The sequence below is a fragment of the Penicillium oxalicum genome, chromosome III (assembly GCF_001723175.1).
Source record: "Penicillium oxalicum strain HP7-1 chromosome III, whole genome shotgun sequence".
Classification (NCBI taxonomy): Eukaryota; Fungi; Ascomycota; class Eurotiomycetes; order Eurotiales; family Aspergillaceae; genus Penicillium; species Penicillium oxalicum.
The window spans coordinates 1,854,975-1,872,635 of NC_064652.1; the positions used below are offsets into that span (position 1 = coordinate 1,854,975).

At 50.7% G+C, this 17,661-nt stretch overlaps 7 protein-coding genes across 7 annotated transcripts; 6 read left to right on the top strand and 1 right to left on the bottom strand.

Annotated features, from left to right (window-relative positions):
- Positions 1-406: 406 nt before the first annotated feature.
- POX_c04099 (putative mitochondrial carnitine O-acetyltransferase) lies at positions 407-3,083 on the top strand (the record flags this gene model as incomplete). The annotated part of the gene is made up of 4 exons (XM_050112983.1): positions 407-812; positions 872-901; positions 959-2,866; positions 2,959-3,083. The coding sequence occupies 4 exons, from the start codon at positions 407-409 to the stop codon at positions 3,081-3,083; spliced, it is 2,469 nt and encodes an 822-aa protein (XP_049970539.1).
- A 1,474-nt stretch (positions 3,084-4,557) lies between these two features.
- On the top strand, positions 4,558-5,100 carry POX_c04100 (uncharacterized protein; the record flags this gene model as incomplete). Its single annotated transcript, XM_050112984.1, has 2 exons — positions 4,558-4,792; positions 4,988-5,100. 2 exons carry the CDS (start codon positions 4,558-4,560, stop codon positions 5,098-5,100), a joined length of 348 nt encoding a protein of 115 aa, XP_049970540.1.
- An 818-nt stretch (positions 5,101-5,918) lies between these two features.
- On the top strand, positions 5,919-8,402 carry POX_c04101 (Succinate--CoA ligase [ADP-forming] subunit alpha; the record flags this gene model as incomplete). Its single annotated transcript, XM_050112985.1, has 8 exons — positions 5,919-6,072; positions 6,133-6,254; positions 6,341-6,484; positions 6,540-6,922; positions 6,982-7,192; positions 7,257-7,858; positions 7,918-7,949; positions 8,020-8,402. 8 exons carry the CDS (start codon positions 5,919-5,921, stop codon positions 8,400-8,402), a joined length of 2,031 nt encoding a protein of 676 aa, XP_049970541.1.
- An 866-nt stretch (positions 8,403-9,268) lies between these two features.
- On the top strand, positions 9,269-9,853 carry POX_c04102 (uncharacterized protein; the record flags this gene model as incomplete). Its single annotated transcript, XM_050112986.1, has 1 exon — positions 9,269-9,853. One exon carries the CDS (start codon positions 9,269-9,271, stop codon positions 9,851-9,853), a length of 585 nt encoding a protein of 194 aa, XP_049970542.1.
- Positions 9,854-10,501: 648 nt separating this feature from the next.
- On the bottom strand, positions 10,502-10,869 carry POX_c04103 (Ubiquitin-like protein SMT3; the record flags this gene model as incomplete). The annotated part of the gene is made up of 2 exons (XM_050112987.1): positions 10,502-10,573; positions 10,657-10,869. The coding sequence occupies 2 exons, from the start codon at positions 10,867-10,869 to the stop codon at positions 10,502-10,504; spliced, it is 285 nt and encodes a 94-aa protein (XP_049970543.1).
- A 770-nt stretch (positions 10,870-11,639) lies between these two features.
- On the top strand, positions 11,640-11,975 carry POX_c04104 (Cx9C motif-containing protein 4; the record flags this gene model as incomplete). The annotated part of the gene is made up of 2 exons (XM_050112988.1): positions 11,640-11,711; positions 11,805-11,975. 2 exons carry the CDS (start codon positions 11,640-11,642, stop codon positions 11,973-11,975), a joined length of 243 nt encoding a protein of 80 aa, XP_049970544.1.
- A 564-nt stretch (positions 11,976-12,539) lies between these two features.
- Positions 12,540-15,959, top strand: POX_c04105 (uncharacterized protein; the record flags this gene model as incomplete). The annotated part of the gene is made up of 6 exons (XM_050112989.1): positions 12,540-12,551; positions 12,619-12,847; positions 12,914-14,953; positions 15,025-15,340; positions 15,398-15,522; positions 15,592-15,959. The coding sequence occupies 6 exons, from the start codon at positions 12,540-12,542 to the stop codon at positions 15,957-15,959; spliced, it is 3,090 nt and encodes a 1,029-aa protein (XP_049970545.1).
- Between the last annotated feature and the right edge of the window lie 1,702 nt (positions 15,960-17,661).

A 17,661-nucleotide genomic window follows, 5' to 3' on the forward strand; every position in this document is an offset into this window, starting at 1 on the left:
ACTCGTGAATCTACCCGTAAGTCTCGCATTTGCTCCTGGGCTTAACCGTGCGCCCCTTTGACGCGGAGGTGGGCAACTCGGCCCGACCTTTTCCCTGAGCCTGGCAGATGCATCGCAGGTGGTGGGGGTCCTTGCATCGCTGGGTGATATAAGACCTGGAATTCATCTCTTGGCAAAAGGACCGTCGAGAGGGAGAAGTTTCTCTTGAATTTCCAACACATCCCATTCCGTGGACGGGAATACTTCCACCTTGCTGCTTTGGCCAGGTAGTTCCCATGCCGCCTTACTGTCTGCAAGATTGCCACTACTTCTACCGCACTGCTCTGCGTCTCCTGTCCTTACCCACCGTCCTCGCCGCATCTTACGCTTAGCCGGGATCCACTCTGTTGAGCAGCTACTGATAATCATGTCGTATTCCCAAACCGCAGTCCGCTTCTTCACTGCCCCAAGATCCCTGGGGAATGTCATGGAGTCCAATCCAGTCGCGCAAGCCGTGGCTTCCTCTTCGGGCCAAACAGTGCTGAGACCCAGTATCTCGGCCAGCTCAGCTTCGACAGGAGCAGTGGTGAACCACGAGCCGATTAAGAAAGGCCTCACATTCGCCAACCAAGATTCCCTACCGAAACTCCCTATTCCAGATCTCGAAGATACTTGCCGAAGGCATCTCGAGGCACTGTCTGCTCTGCAGACTATTCGGGAACATGAGGAGACCAAGGCAGCTGTCCACGAATTTCTCAAGACCGAAGGTCCCATCCTTCAGGAGAAATTGAAGACCTATGCGTCGTCAAAGACCAGCTACATCGAGCAATTTTGTGCGTATACCCGGCAGTTTGACGATCATCTCCGATTGCAGAGTACTGACAGACCGTAGGGTATGATTCTTATCTGAATTTTGACAACCGTGAGTCTCGCTTTCATCGCACAAACTGAATGTTCCGTGTCGCTGACATTCTCAAAGCCGTGGTTCTCAATCTCAATCCATTTTTCCTGTTGGAGGATGACCCGACTCCAGCTCGAAACCACCAGGTAACCCGAGCCGCATCTTTGGTTGTATCGGCCCTTTCCTTTGTTCGTGCCGTGCGCCGAGAAGAGCTTCCGCCAGACACCGTGCGCGGAACACCGCTGTGCATGTATCAATATTCTCGCATGTTTGGCACAGCCCGACTGCCTACCGACAATGGCTGCGTCATCAGTCAAGACCCTTCCGCGAGACACATGGTGGTGTTGTGCCGAGGCCAGTTCTATTGGTTCGATGTGCTCGACGACAATAGCGACTTGATCATGACCGAGAAAGACATCTCTCTCAATCTGCAGGTGATCATCGAGGATGCAGCACAGACTCCGATTCAGGAAGCTGCGAAAGGAGCATTGGGGGTTCTCAGCACCGAGAATCGCAAAGTCTGGTCGGGTTTACGTGAGATCATGACCAAGGATTCAGCCTCGAACAATGCGGAATGCTTGAACATCGTCGACACCGCCGTGTTTGTCTTGTGTCTGGACGACACGGAGCCCTCCAGCACCGCCGAGCTATGTGGGAATATGCTTTGCGGTACGAGCGAGGTCGTCAAGGGAGTGCAAGTCGGAACATGCACGAATCGGTGGTACGACAAGCTGCAAATCATTGTTTGCAAGAATGGAAGCGCTGGTATCAACTTTGAACACACTGGCGTCGACGGCCACACGGTCTTACGCTTTGCGAGTGACGTCTACACCGACACCATTCTTCGATTTGCAAAGACAATCAATGGCCAGGCTCCCAGTCTCTGGGCTACATCCAGTCCCGACCCAGCCAAGCGTGATCCGAGCAGTTTTGGCAACGTCAGCACGACGCCCCGCAAGCTGGAATGGGAAATGACTCCGGAGTTGAACATTGCTTTGAGGTTTGCAGAATCACATCTCTCCGATCTCCTGCACCAGCACGAATTTCAAGTTCTCGACTTTGAGGGCTTCGGCAAGAACTTTATCACATCCATGGGATTCTCGCCCGATGCGTTCGTCCAGATGGCGTTCCAAGCGGCATATTATGGACTCTATGGTCGCGTGGAGAACACCTATGAGCCGGCCATGACCAAGTTTTTCTTGCACGGTCGGACTGAGGCTATTCGCACGGTGACACCCGAGGCTGTCGAATTCGTCAAAACCTTCTGGGGCGAAAATACGGCGGAACTCAAGATCGATGCTCTTCGCACCGCCACCCAGAAACACACGGCCATGACGAAAGAGTGCTCCAAGGGACAAGGCCAAGACCGGCACCTGTACGCCTTGTATTGTCTGTGGCAGCGAACCTTTGACGACAGTTTCTTCCCAGATAACGGTTCCGCGGGAGGATATTCCAGCCCCAGTGAAGGCATGCTCTCCGAATTGTCGGAGGATGGTTTGTCCACGTCTCCCGACAGCGGCAGTAACCGCGGAATGCGTGCTGCAGTGCCTCCAACGCCCGCAATTTTCAGCGATCCTGGTTGGGACAAGATCAACACGACCGTACTGTCGACCTCTAACTGCGGGAACCCCTGTCTGCGTCACTTTGGGTTCGGTCCAACGTCCGCCGACGGCTTTGGCATTGGGTACATCATCAAAGACGAGTCTATCTCTTTCTGCGCCTCTTCCAAGCATCGCCAGACCGGACGGCTGATGCACACGCTGGAGTCCTATCTATTCGAGATTCGAAAGCTGCTTCGTGCGACCAACCGGAAGGCTACCAGCCCACGGACCAGTCGCGCTCGGGAAAACGAAGTCATGTCGGAACGACTGCATCCTGACATCAATCGACGGGGTCGGGTTTTACGGGGCGACGGACGCGGCGGCTTCGAGACACCAGCGACCACGACAGATAGTGCAGAAATAGAAGATGATGGAATGGGTGGCTGTAAGTGTGGAATTTTTTTTCTTATTTCCCTTTGAAGCATATTTGATGCCATGCTTTACAACGTCATGATCGATGCTGACTCTTGAAAATAGATGGTTTCTTCGATGCCGGCATGCTTTTACACGCCCTGAAAGGCGTCAATGCCGAACGTGAGCGAAACGACAAGCCAGCCAGGCGTAGATTTGTGGGGAAGAAACTTCATCTCAATGAATATTGACCGTAGCGCACTTGTCGCGATATATTGCATCTAGTGAGCAATGGCCTTGTTTGATTTTCTTTGGAAATGTTTGGAGGATTTTTCAGATTGACTGTTTATACATCCTTGTCCGTCATGTCGTTCTTTGCAGATGAACGCGATTTACATACCTGATTGCTTTGAGTACCATTTATTTTGTTTTCCCCTCCTCATTTGCTGAAGAACAATGTAACAGATGAGATCATCTGCAGATAAGTGAGACATGCACAGCTATTCGCTCGATCCCGCTTGCGTGTCCGCACGGGTGGCCTTGTCATCAGTCGACGATGTAACCTGACGTACTTTATGTAGTTCACTACATCGAGGCAACCTCATCCTCTGCCTCCTTGTGCATTCAGCTGATGCCAAAATAAAGATGACACACGTGTCGAGTCAAACATGTCTCATGCCAACATGTCAGCTTTTTTTTTTTCCTATTTCTTTTCTTGACCTGTTTTTGACAAACATGCACGCTTCGTGAACTCGATTATTTTCAACGCGGCTTGTACTAGATTTTTGCAGTGCAATGAATCCCTCTTATCAATATCGACTGATGCTTGGACACTCTTTCAGATTCTTTAAGCAAAATTCCACAAATAAATAACGTACGAATATATGAGCATGTCAATAGCCTTTTCCAATAGATAAATCTCGAAAGTCCTCGAGATCGAAAATCGGCGCTATGTACTACTTCAACGTCGTATTGTACCGTACGTATTTGGAGATTACCCCCCGGTAAAGATCGGCATGCAAATCACGGGGAAGGATTATCATCTTGAAGCCACCAAAAGCCTTGTTTTTGAAGAAACCCCCTCAGAAACTTAAGCAATCGTCGCTCATGAATATGGATACGCGGATATCTAGAATATGTATATACGAGGGAACCAGAGTCTAAGACTTGCATTTGGTGTCTCGGCTTGACCGAAACAAATCCCCCTCCCTCCGATGTATCGAGTACAATCGACCATAACATATTGATTCATCATCACTTCTTCCCTGGAAGGGTGGGTCTTCCCTGATTCTATCTACGCAATCCAAGATGAAAATCAGCCAATATTCTCATCTCTTCCTAGATTTCATCCGGTTGATCGGGGAATTCGAGTACAACGTCTCTGCCTGATTAGTATCAGCTTTCTAAATCTGGCAGATCTGACCGGTTGAACTGAGTCAATCTCTGGATCTACTAACAGGATGAATGTACAGACTACTTACTATTCAAAGAGCACACTGTCAACTAACTAGTAAATAGGTAGGTAAAGAGCAATATCTGAACAAATACCTACTTACGTGGTGCTCTTTAAAAAAAACTATAAAGACACCCATCTCCCATCCCTCCACCACATCACCACGGACTAAACCCAAACAACCAACTCTCCTCTAAGCATCCATTCAAAAACAACATCGTTACCTCCCAAATATATCCCAAAAACAGAAAAAAAATCTCAACCCCATTGAAATGCACACTTTCCCCATTCTTGCCTCCATTCTGGCTCTCGCAGCCTCGATCTCCGCAGCCGCGGTCCCTAGTCATCGCTACGTACAACTGCGTCTATGGGGCCAGCCTCACTGCGACACCCTCAATTTGGGAGAAAGTGGCATCTACGGAGATCAAACTGCCCAGTGCAATGAATTGGATCCGAGTAATACAGTTCGATCGGTGAATGTGGAGAGACTCGATGCTGGATGTGTTCGTAAGTAGTACCTTTCATACTGTGACTTGGTGCATCCAGCATTTCCTTCTACCTATTTTTTCTATTTCAATCTTATAAGGTTGTGGTGGGGGTTCCGGGGAGATTGATTGATCGTTCTCAATGGCGTCGTGCATATATACTCAAGGTAAATGATTCGATGGGTACTTGAAGAGAAGCTAACGGGGGTTTTAACAGTTTATTTCTACAGTGACCTCAAGTGTGCTCTTGGTGAGCATGAAATTACTTCTTCGGGATGTGTTTCTGGGGATGCATCCTATGGTAGCTATAAGCTTTTCTGTGATGTTTAGGTGGGGAAGCCTTGAATCTATGATGAAATGGCCCGTCGATAAATTGATTATATTTTTGAATCGCGAGATGAGTGCTTCAAAGTTTGAAATGTGTGTGCACGACTGAAACAATTTTTTTCCATTCGAATATCTGCAGCTGATAAGGTTGAAGCCGGGGCCCAACATCAATGATCAGTTTCCCGGATGGATGTGGCTCTGCTTTGGTTCTAATGGTCCAGTGGTCTTCTTGGTAATTTAGAGAGCTTTTCATGGGCTGTTTGACGCCTGAAAAGTGTCAAATCCTGGAAACAACTCATTTTGGGGGTCCAGTATCACTCAAAATAGCATGGAGCGTCCTACAAAAAGATTTGTCGTGAATTTCTAGATCAGTCACGAGCACCCAATTTTTAGCCCAGGAATACCATCAGGGTCATATCACTGCTTTGAATTGACATTTGCATGCATTAAATTTCTCTTGACCAACTCCCTCCAACTCGAGTACGATTCCATCTGCCGACGACAGTTCACAGAATCGTCATATATGGTGGGTGTGATGCGAAGTCGGGATACCTATCGCATCGCAATGGAACTTTCTATTGGTGCCTTGATTCAAAGGCAGCCTACTCCAAATCCCTACCTCGGAGATGCGCCGTGTGGGGAAATCGCCGAGACCGGATGGGGGCTGGTGAAAGAGTTATGTATGCACGCAACGGAGGGTCAATGATCATTTTGCACTGATGATCCCTCAAGATCCTTTATTCTAGCTTGAGCAGTGTCTGTCCAAGGGGTTTGATTGAGTTGTTTGAGCTTCATTTGGGCCTATACTTCCATTTCTCATGATGGCTGTGCGATCTGTGCCGCGGCTCAGTCCCCGCATGGGCGCGCGGCTGACGAGACAGTTCTCGAAATCTTCTCGAGCTTATAGCTACGCTGATACACTTTCCAATCTCAAGATTGGGACCCATACGCGTGTCCTGTTCCAAGGATTTACAGGTGAGTTACAGTCCGAGTCTTGTCGCATTGGTGAAATTGGCTAAGCCTGGGGATGGATAGGCCGGCAAGCGACTGCAAATGTAAAAGAGTCTTTGGAATGGGGCACCAAGATCGTGGGGGGTGTCAAACCTGGAGTGGAAGGAGAACATCTAGGCTTGCCTATTTTCCCATCTGTTAAAGTGGTATGTGCTGCATGGATTGCCGGCGAGACCTGGCCCTCCGACAAGCAAACTGTCCGTCTACTAATGTCGCGTTGGAAGCTCTCTAGGCTCAACAAAATGCAAGGCCAGATGCTTCTGCTATTTATGTGCCAGGGAATCAGACTGCCAGTGCTATTGAAGAGGCCATCGAGGCAGAAATTCCGCTGGTGGTGGCTGTGGCCGAACATGTCCCGATCCATGATATTTTGAGAGTGAGTGGTTTGTCCCCAGACTGTGTGCAACAAACTTCCTAAAAGCTCCACCCAGGTTCATTCGATGCTTCAGACTCAATCCAAGACTCGCCTTGTTGGGGCAAACTGTCCCGGGATCATCTCCGCGATCGGAAAGTGCCGCATTGGCTTTCAGCCTCTCCCATGCTTTGCACCAGGTAACATTGGCATCGTGGCGAAATCGGGGACCCTGAGCTATGAGACTGTCGCCTCGACGACTCGGGCTGGTCTCGGGCAAAGTTTGTGCATCAGTATGGGTGGTGATGTTCTGGCTGGAACAAACTTTGTTGACGCGTTAAAGGTCTTTGAGCACGACGATGATACCCAGGGAATCATTCTGGTCGGTGAGATTGGAGGCACGGCAGAGATGGACGCAGCGGAGTGGATCAAGGATTACCGGCAAAGAACTGCGGATCCCAAGTAAGTTGATCGCTGTGAAGCTTGTGGCTTTTGGAAATCATGGTAACCCTTCATGGTAGGCCCATCATGGGTCTTGTCGGGGGTCTCGAAGCTCCCTCCGGGCGAGTCATGGGACACGCAGGCGCTTGGGCTGCGGCAGGTGAGCCTGATGCTCGAACAAAGTACCGCGCTTTGGAACAAGCTGGCGTGGTCATGGTCAACCATCCCGAGAAGTTTGGAAATGAAATGAAAATTCTCCTCGCGGACAGAGCTTCAAGGAATCGCGCACATGTTGGTTCACTCCCTACGAGCCAGAGAAAATTTTTGCCCTCCAGCTGACTGGTTCCTCAAAAAGAATCTCCGCAGTACCGGCTCACAGACACGAGGATATCATACGGCAAGACGAATGAATTCAACTTCTGTGCTTGGGTTGCAGCAGAAGCGCAGCCTCTATCTCAAGCGATCTCAAGCGCTAGAGATCCTAAGGCAGAAGTCCATTCCCGTCAATGAGGAAGACTCCAGCCCTAGCGGCCTGCTTTCCATATCTGTGGACCGATCGGCCTTATCTCCATGCATTGTGGCTGTTTCGGGCTCAGAATTCGATCTGGACCGTTCGAAGAGGATTCCATTCAGCTATACGCAGACTACATTGAAGAACCAACCTCTGGTGGCCAGCGTTGCGACCCATTTGAGTATTCCGCCGTCGTCCCAGGGCCAACTGGGGGACATCATCCAGGCGTTATGGGAGATCTTCAAAGAGAAAGAAGCCTTTGTTTTGGAATGTGGCGTTACCGTCTCTGTTGAAGGCAACGTGACTGTTTGCCGAGCCCGATTCGGGTTTGACGATGCCGCATATCGTAGCTCAGGGCGTCAGGAAGACATCCATCGCCTGCGAAACAAAGCCGAGGAGGTCCCCGAGGAGGTAGAAGCCGAGAAGGATGGCATTGTCTATGTCAAGTATGTTTGCAAAATGTGGTTTCTCTCCAGGGCTCCAAGCAGAGGCTAATGATGCACAGATTGCAAGGCGAAGGCAGCATTGGCACTCTAGGTAAATATTTCACCATTCATATCTCTGCCGCTCTGGGGACTATCACGGTTGTTCTCACACTATCCTCTAGTGAATGGTGCTGGACTTGCCATGAACACGGTCGACGCGCTGACCATCCACGGTGGCCATTGTGCGAACTTCCTTGACACTGGGGGTAAAGCTACCTCGGAGACCGTCAAGTCGTCCTTCCGCATCATCTGTTCGGATCCACGCGTCAAGGCCATCTTTGTCAACATCTTTGGTGGACTGACACGCTGCGATATGATTGCCGAGGGAATCATCATGGCCTTCCGCGATTTGGATATGCAAGTGCCCGTCGTAGTACGACTGCGCGGGACCAACGAGGAACTAGGCCAAACCATGGTGAGTCTCTCCAAGCCGCCCACTCCCCCCCCTCCGGAGCTCTGTTCATACAGACTCGTGGTCTCGAAGCGAGTTAACCAAGATGGGTAGATTGCCCAAAGCGGTCTTCCGCTTCATGCATTTGACGGGTTTGAGGATGCTGCCCAAAAAGTGATCTCTCTGGCAGGGAGTCGATAAACGCCCTGGCCGTCTAGACGTAGACTGAACCTCGGCACATAATCCACATGACGCTTTAAAGAATCTGTTCTGCACACTTCCCGTCTCAAGGAAGAGGAGTCAAGTCCAGTCCCAACTAGTTCCACCCACCTTATCTGCATGGATGATCTTCTCATAAGTAGTAGCGGATCTCATCACGTAAAGCAAGGGAATGGAAGATGGGATGGTCTTCTGCGTTGTCCATACTGCTATTGAGCCATTCAGGCATGTTTTTACGTCATGCTCTCACGGATGCGGTCCTGATCGGCCTCGACGAATACAACTTGTGAGATGGGGGATGCGAGGAATGTCACCGGTTTTAATGTGGCTCCCAATGGGCTTGGCCGAGTACCCCGGAAAAGCCGCCAAAATTTGTCACGCAGTTGCTAACTGCGGACACTGGCTGCAGAATAATGGCCTTTACCCCCAGTGGGTTAGGCCGCGTCCTCGCGTCTCCACGATCCAAAGATCGAACCAAGGACAGCACGAGACCTTCTCCATCCCTGACGACATCTCCCGCGATCGTCGGCCTGGTGGCTTTTTCAACACGGTGCATCCCCGCATCCTGGTCTTGTTGATTTCATACTCACAGCCCCATAGTCAACCTTCTGCGCGGGACCCCTCCAACCCCCATTAACCGACCTTGGCTTCTAGACTTTGCAAGGCGCATACAGTTCTTCCTACACCGAGACCGACGCTCATCACAATTACACCCGACAAAACGCCCAATTTGACCAAAGTCCCCCGCCGCCTCACCCACCATGTCTGATCCCAGTGCCGAACTCCAGTCCACACTCCGCCACTTGGCCATTGGCGACCAAGGCCCCATCAAGGATGTTCGAAGAATCTCAGCGACGACAGAGGTGACGCCGCAACTGGCACCGGGCACATCCAAGCCCAAAAAGTCACCCGCCAAACCGGTTGCCGATTCATGGGAAGACGAGGCCGATGCCTCCTCCGAGGATGATGAATCGGCCTCCAAGTTCGACAAGGACTCGGTATCTCCATCCATCCTTTCGCCCACACTGAGTGCGGAAGGCCCACTAGATCCGCCGCCTACGCCCATCTCGCCACAGATCTCAGGTCCCTGGGTGAGTGCGGCACCAAAATCCCCCGCCACGACCCAGAGAGACCCCAACCGACGACCTGAGAAACAGACCGCCGTGGCCGGCCGCTTGATCGCCGGCGCCTTGGGGCTGCGGGCACCGAAGCGGACGGAGGAGCAGCGGGCTTATGACCGGTCGGTGAAGGAGCAGGAGATCAAGCGAAGGAATCGCGAGCGCGAAGAGTTGGCCAAGGCTCAGGAAGAGGAAGAGAAAGTCAAGGCATCTGTTTGGACCGACTGAGGCCTGGGGCCTTTTGTATGCGTTCTGGAGATCTCCAGGGCTCTGGGTATAGTGGGACTTGTATCACCATTGGCGTAATGGGTGTCTGTGCGACTGTGATAATCGCGTTCGAGTTGGGTATATAGTAAATTTTGACGGATGCTACTTTGTAGGATCTTCTATTCTAATTTTGCGCGAGGCTGTCCTCACCTGAAACATTACTATTGCTTGGTTTCATCTGAACACTACGTTTTCCCTTTCCAGGTTTCGTCTCAATCTTATACCTCAAACACAGGCGTATTGAAAAAAAAATCAAAAAAGGTGGTCGGCCCAGATGAGTATCCAAGGTTCCCTCCGTGTCATTCCAGATCACACCGCTCAGCTACGAGCCTCGATTGCCAGAGCTCACGGGGGATGTATAACTCAGTTGGTTGAAAACAGAAGTCTGGTGCACCCCAATCAACCGGTGATGTCTGTGAGATTCATATCTTCGTAAACTAAAAGGGGAAACAAAGTCAGGGAGTCCAAAAGGCGCCTACTCCCGCAAGGTTGGTCCGCTTCGCTTCATCTAAACGTTCTCCAATCCTGTCACCCAAAAATGATCGGTTTGTGGTTGTTCAATGAGGAACGGGACAAGAGACGGAGAGTACAGAGCAGAGGCAGGGTAGCCTACAAAAGGACATCGCCGCCACCAATTTGCTCCTGATGAACCTCTAGGGTATCGCCATCGGCCATATCAAGCTACATTACACCCGAGATGTCAGTCACCTGCACTTCCCTTCTGTTCGAGTGAAAAGCGCGGGTCTCGCTTCAGGACCACTTACCGTGTCTGGCGTGTCCTCTGGGCGCACTCGAGTACCGTCAAACAAAAAGCGGACGGTGGAGATCTGCTTTCCCTGGCGATCGCAGAAAGCATCCATAAGCTTCTTCAGCTGCGTGGATCGCTTGATCTTGAAGAAGACCTCATTGTTGTTATCGGTGACCTTGATGTTCAGGTGCTCGCTGGGAGCAGCACCCGCTTCCTGCTCGGCTGACATGATCGATGATTCTCTGGAAGATAGAGGGAGGCTCTGGTTAGGGTGATGCTAGTGATCGGAGACAAAGGGCACGCGGGGTACGAACACCGGTGAGGGCGGTGGGAAGAGTCAAGAAGCGCTTCTCAAAGTGGTTCTGTAGAATTACTGTCAACACATGTCATTAAGCTTGTCGCATGTCAACTATCACCTACCGAGAAGAACGGAAATATCCTTTATGAACGCAATGGAGAGATGGAAGGCGAAATGGAAAATCAGGTCGAGGTATTGACGATGGCAGAATGGCAATTTGCCCCACAGAATGACGGATAATCTGTTGTTGCGGGTACCGGGCGGTCAACCTGCAGGTGTTGGAACTTAGTAGTAGGCGGCCCAGATTAGCTAAGAATGCGCCGGAACCTGTTAGGTACACACGTCCGGTTAGAGGCTCAAGATTCAGTAGTTTATGTAGCCCCATATGTCATAGCAGCGCAGTTGCACATTGGAAGTCTTGTCGGGAAACCTGTACTCCTAACAACATTATTGACGCCATCTTTGACCATCATTCACCTGATTCTGAAGCTATGGTATGTCACGTCCCAATTTTCTCTTGAGCATTGGAATACAGGCCACGGGGTGCTTCCACCTTCGTGTCTTCTAACTGCTTTGACGCGGATGCTAATCTGAAGCTTTGACAGGGTAACCTCAAGCAAGACCTTTCCCACGAACCGCCTTGTCATCCACGAGCTGTAAGTTTCCCTTCCGAGCAATCTGGCCGGTAGCTTCCCGTCGCCATGGCCATGTCTGGGTCCTCAAAACGCATGATCCAACAATTTGCTTACACACAGCTCAGTGCGCCATTCAAGGTACGATGCCTCATACAGCCCAAGCGTCTTTTTCGCTCCGGTTCCTCATTCTGACCTTTTTCTGGACAACTTGGAAAAGATTGTCTGACGAAGAACTCATACAATGAGGACAAGTGCCAGGCACAAATCGACGCCCTATATGAGTGCTGCAACGCATTCTACCAGCAACAAGGTGACCAGGCCTCGACCGTCAGCTGTCCCAAGGCAGGTCTACTGCGTCTGAAGATGAAGCAACGAGCCCAAGCCGCTCAAGACAACAATTGACCAGATCAAGGCCGAAGCAAATGATGGGTTCAATTACGAGCATGTTGTGGATGGTCACGATTGCATTCTTAGATCTTATGTGGAAAGCATCTGCAGCCAATGGCCTGCAGTTGATGGCATGTAACAGGCCCTCAGAAGCTGAACTCCCATCTGGAGAGAATCAGACTGTATAAAGGAACTGCTAGATTGCTCTAAGACAATCTTGAGCACGCTAAGAGGCCGCGATGGACCTGAACGACCATTGAAAACTTTCGTTCCGAGACTCTAATGACTGCCTAATGACATTTGTTGAAGAAAAAAAAAAGAAAGAGGAAAGGACGAAAATGGCTGGTCCATTAAATAATAGAAAATCCCGTGCCGATGCGCTAAGCTGTTTTGGGTGAAGGGCCCAACGCGCCCAAGACCAAAAGAGACAAACACGAATTCCCGGGCGCCATCTTTCTCCCCATCACGGGTGCATCATCCCGAGCGTCGCATGTTTGTTATTCAGCTTGCTCGGCGTATTGAGAAGCCATGGCACCTTTGACAAGGGCCGCGAGATCGGCCGCTTCAGGTGCGCCCTCAATGCGGTCGCAGGTAAGCGTGTCATATGCCTTCCTTGGCTGCGAATGATCGAGGCTAAACAATACATCATTTTCACCAGGCCCACCCCCAAGAACCCGAGATCATCAGCATTGACGAGGACGACGACGGCGACCAAATGATGGAAGATGAAGCATCGTATGACGATCAGACAGAGTCCCAGGGGGATGAGGACATGGATGATCAAGCAGACGAGGACATGGATGGCGATAGCTTAACCAATGGCTCAGACATCCCTGCCTTGAACACTGACCTGAAATCCTCCAAAGGCTCGCGCAACCGATCGCAAGGTAAATGATTTTCGCCCAGGCAAACTGCCAAGATCATCTGTGATGGCTGACTAGTCTGTTTCACAGAGTCCCCCAGGCTGTTCACTGAGTCAGGCGCAGGGGCGAGCGCCCAAGAGATGTTGCGCCCTCTTCGTAAGACTGCAGACCGCGTCACCCGCCAGATCGAAGCCTTCGCAGAGAAGCTGGACCAGTTCAAACGCAAGAAAACGACAGATGCCTTTCAAAGCGTGCAGGCCGCATACAAACTTGTCGAAAGCTACAGAGACCTGACCCAAAACGCCATCAACGAGCTCAATCGACAGCAAACTCTCAAGAAGGCTAAGACAAGCTTCCGTGCAAGCAACACGGTCAATGATACTGCGACGGACACGGAATCTCGGCGCTTGCAACTGCAGGTCGACACCTGGCGACTTCTCCTCAATCTCATCAGCATCGACGAGCCCGCCAGTCGCGCCAGCTTCAAGGAAGGTCAACGGGACGCGTTCCAGAACCTGCACCGTTACTCTTCAGATCGTGAGATTTGGGAAGAGTTCATGAATGCGGACCAGTTCGCTTGCGAGTGCGTTCTATCTATGCGTTGGCTGGAGGAAACTGCCAAGGCGGCGCCTCAGGAGATTGATAATGTGATCAAAGACTTGGAAGATCAGGCCGAGCGAGGTCAAGGCCTCTGGGCGCATGGCTGGCTGTTCACAAAGGAGGCCATTAAGGGTCACAAGCGATTGCGTGTCTGGCCACAGCCCCTCGAACCGAACGATCCTGCCACGACCCGCGCCCTTTTGAGCAATGACACCCAAACACCCCTCATCACGCAGCTGGACCCGGATGCATTGACTCGACAGAGGCACAGCTTGCAGAAACAGGACGCTTGCTATGAGCGTGCAACCTGGATGGCCTGCTGGAAAATGCTTCGTCAAGGCACCAACTGGACTGTTGTCCGAGATTGGGCTCAAAGCCGTCTTGAGAGCTGGAGAGCTGTGAGCCTCTGTGGATCAAGCGTCGACGCATCTACTGCCAAAACACGGACGCCAGCGGATGATGGAATGACTCGTCTGATGAACAGCCGTTCGCAGGATTCCTGGCGTGCGGCTTGTCTTGCGCTAACCAAAGATGCGAGTACTGGAGATTACGAGAAAGCAGTCTATGCTCTGCTCTGCGGAGAGACCGAGCCAGCGGCCAAGGTGTGCGAGACATGGGATGATTATCTATATGTCTACCTCAATCGCGTCGTTCTGTTACGGTATCAGGGATTCTGTAGACAGCTGCAGCGCAAGCTGAGCCAGTCGCCTACTGACCCTGTGGTGTTCCAGCCCGAGCCTGCTGGGCATGCGGATCTTCAGAAGTATGTCCAGTTCCTGCGGGGTGTCGAGGCGTTGAGTAGCGAGGCTCGCGAGCCGTTCCGTCACATCCAAGCGGCCATTTTGAGCAAGAGCTACGGATCATTCTTCAGTGAGCTATCACAGGCCGTATCTCACCTCGGCATCAGGAAGCACGGGAAGAGCTCGTACATTCCAGATGTGACGACCTCTAAGGTAGACGAGGCGATGATCATTACGGCCGAAGATCTAGACGCTTTACAAATGGCGACTCACATGTACGTGATTGTCAACTCCCTGGGTTACGTCCCAGAGGATGATCGCTTCATGGAGACGGCGTCTGTCGTGGTCACTGGGTACATCGCTGCCTTACAGGAGAAATGCTTACCCGATCTCATCCCATCTTACGCTGCGCTTCTACCCACGGAGAAGTGCAATGGTGTACTCTCGAAGATTTTGATTGATATCGTGGACTTCGAGGATCGACACTATCAACTTCGGGCAATCAAGAAACACGGCATTGACATCAATGCCGTGCTCGACGCGCAATGGTCTTGGCTCAGTGCTGGTGTTTCTTTGATTGAACACTCTGCAGGTCTGACTGGCTACTCCCGCGTAAGGAGACTGCCGGACGGAACTCGTGTGTTGATGCCTCCCAAGAAAGATCTCATTGGAACAAGTGTCGCCATTGAGGATGAGCGGATGATTCGTAATCTGGAATGGCTTCGTTGCGTCGGTGACCAGTGGCCTAAGATTTGTTCCCGAGGGCGGTGGATGTATCGCAAGTTCTTTGGTAGGTTGGCAAAATCGGGGAATCAATTCTCCTTCTCTGGTGGCTTTTTATTCGGACTAACATTTGGCTAGTTGCTGGGAAGCTGGCTGCTGCCCGAGAGCTTGGTCATCGAATTCGCATGGCCGACGTGTCTCACGAGACTTTCAACATGGACGTGTTCGAGTTCCCTGATCTAGCTCCCACGGTGGAGGAGGAAACGCCCCTCAGCCCTATCAAGTCTAAGCGTAATCGTGCCAACCGACGGAGCATATCAAGTCTCAATGGTACTACCAACGGCGTTCAAAAATCCGCTTATCAACAGGCCGTCCACATGTGGAACCTTGAAGCAATGGCACTTGGCTTCGATGCCCTGGAGCAGTTTGCTATTGTCTATGATCAGTCTTCAAAGTCGGTCCCCTCCCTGTCGGTACATTCAGGAAGCATTAAATACTGACTCGTTTCAAGGACCAAACGCCGCAGAGATTCCGGATCTGTGAGAGATTTCATGGCAGAGCTCGAGGCTCTTTTGCAGGAAATTGAGGACTGCGTGGGCTTGATTGTGGAGGAATGGCTCGGAAAGTCAGATGACGGTAAGTGTCAGATTTGATCTCGATGCTGAGTGGCTCTTTTGGGAGTAGAACACTGACTTGCTGCTTTAGCTGATGAGGAACGTGACTTTGAGCATATTCGTCGGACTTATCTGCCCGAAATCGTCCTCGACTACCACAATGCTCTGTATTATGCCAGCCATGCCCTTGAGAAGCCCAACCTTCTCTCGCAATGCATGACTGTGTCCATATGGGTGGCCAACAATGCTCATTTGACGCGCAGTTTCACGGAGGCACGGCGCATGTCTGAGCTAGTGGATTGCTTGGCACTGGCAAGCAAGGCCATGGTTCTCACCGACCCGAAGAATGATGTCACATTCCCCAACGGCCAGACCCTAGGTATCTGGCGAGTCAGCGTGTCCGAAGAAGATGATGATGCTGGCTTGTCTCACTCGCGCGGGCAGATTGCGGCAAATTAGTTGAGGCGGTGCTCTCCATGAGCTTCCCATGAGCAATTGATGGGGGAGCCGGGGCCAAGTGCAGCGGGAACGATCTTGCAGCGGATTGATCTGCATTGCTATTCATTCAGCCATGTTTCAATGGATCTTCTGCATAGGGTCACTTTGGTAATTGGTTTCCTCTGGTGGAATAGAAGCAAAAAAATCTCTGCATCTCCAGCGTTCGTGCCTGGGTATCTCAATCTTTGACTTTGTCGCAGTTCTCTTTTCGTAAGGCATCAGTCTCTAATCATCCCAGTGCCTACCAAGTAGCTCAAATCAATCCAGCTTCCAGTCACCTGATGACAAGGTGTGAAGGATGGGCGTAGATGCCAGACTCTTAGACGATCTCGCCTGAGAAGGAATCCTGAAGCTGGAACCCAAGTGGTGACAATGGAAATCTGAAGTTGATGCATAGGGATGTTGACTTCAATCTATGGTAGGTATTTTATTGGGTGTTCCATATGAACACAAATTGTTACAAGGGTGGTCGGGTTGACTAGCATTTCATTTTGTGTTTCAACCTCCACGGTCGTACCTAAATACGTAGTAGATGGGCTGTCCTCCTGGAAGTGCTTCGCAAACAGCCCGCATGGAATACGGTATGGGTAATTTTTCATCTCTATGTCGATTGATTCCATACGGCTCTCAACCAATTACAACCTGACCATAAAATCTGGCCATCCACAGGAATCCAAAAGGTCTTATAGTACCTAGTGGTATCCTGGTTTTATTATTTTCATGGTACCTCATTGGAGGAGGCTCATGAGGTTCAGGAAAATGCACATCTTGCTGACTACAAGACCATATTCTAGAGGGTGATGATATAAATTTCGGGTTTGGGGTCGCCGCTCCATTGGAAGTGTGTGGGTACCCATTGAAAAATATAAAGTAGAATGCAGGAGAAAGGAAGGTATCAACGGGAGCGTACCCGTGAAGGCTCATGATTGAATGGTGGAAGCAGTCCGCAATGCCATGAGCCGTCAGCTTACCTGTGTCCTTCCTCTCGTTGGAACTTGTTGGTTTCAATGAAGACATGCCCTTTCAAAATGAATGATACCAGGCAGGATTCTTCTCGTTAGTGCCTTGATAGGACTGCCTCCGTGTAAGCACTCGGGCAGTCACGACCCAACTCCGTCACAGGGGTGCCCGATGCGATGCGAAGTTCAGGTGACCATGCATACGTCTAGGTATGCAGATGTCGCTAGCGAGCTTGATGGAAACTGGAAGTCAAGGTGGATCACTAGACATTAAGGTTAACTCAATGTCGACATTGGTGTAAAACTGTGTACTTGATTATGTAGTAGAACACTCTTTCCAGAATCCACTTCTGGAACGGAATTTATATCGCCGGTAAGCCTCTCCATTAAATCATGTATTTTATTCGGTGATATAAAAATTCCTAGGAACTCCATATAACATCTGATAGATAGAAATTGGAAACTGCAATCTGATCCCAGGAGGCGGGTGTGCACGACCCGCTAATAGGTTGTGTTACAGACCTACTACTACCCCTTGGGTCTCGACTCGGCATCAGTAGGAAGTTACTCCTATTCCCTCATACCTGAGGTGTCCAGGCACTCTACATATCTTTTATGCTGAAGGAAACTACTATCCAAGAGCGGTTCCTAGTAGAATTAGTAGGTTGTGGAAGCGTACCCGAGTACATAAGGTATCACTGCTT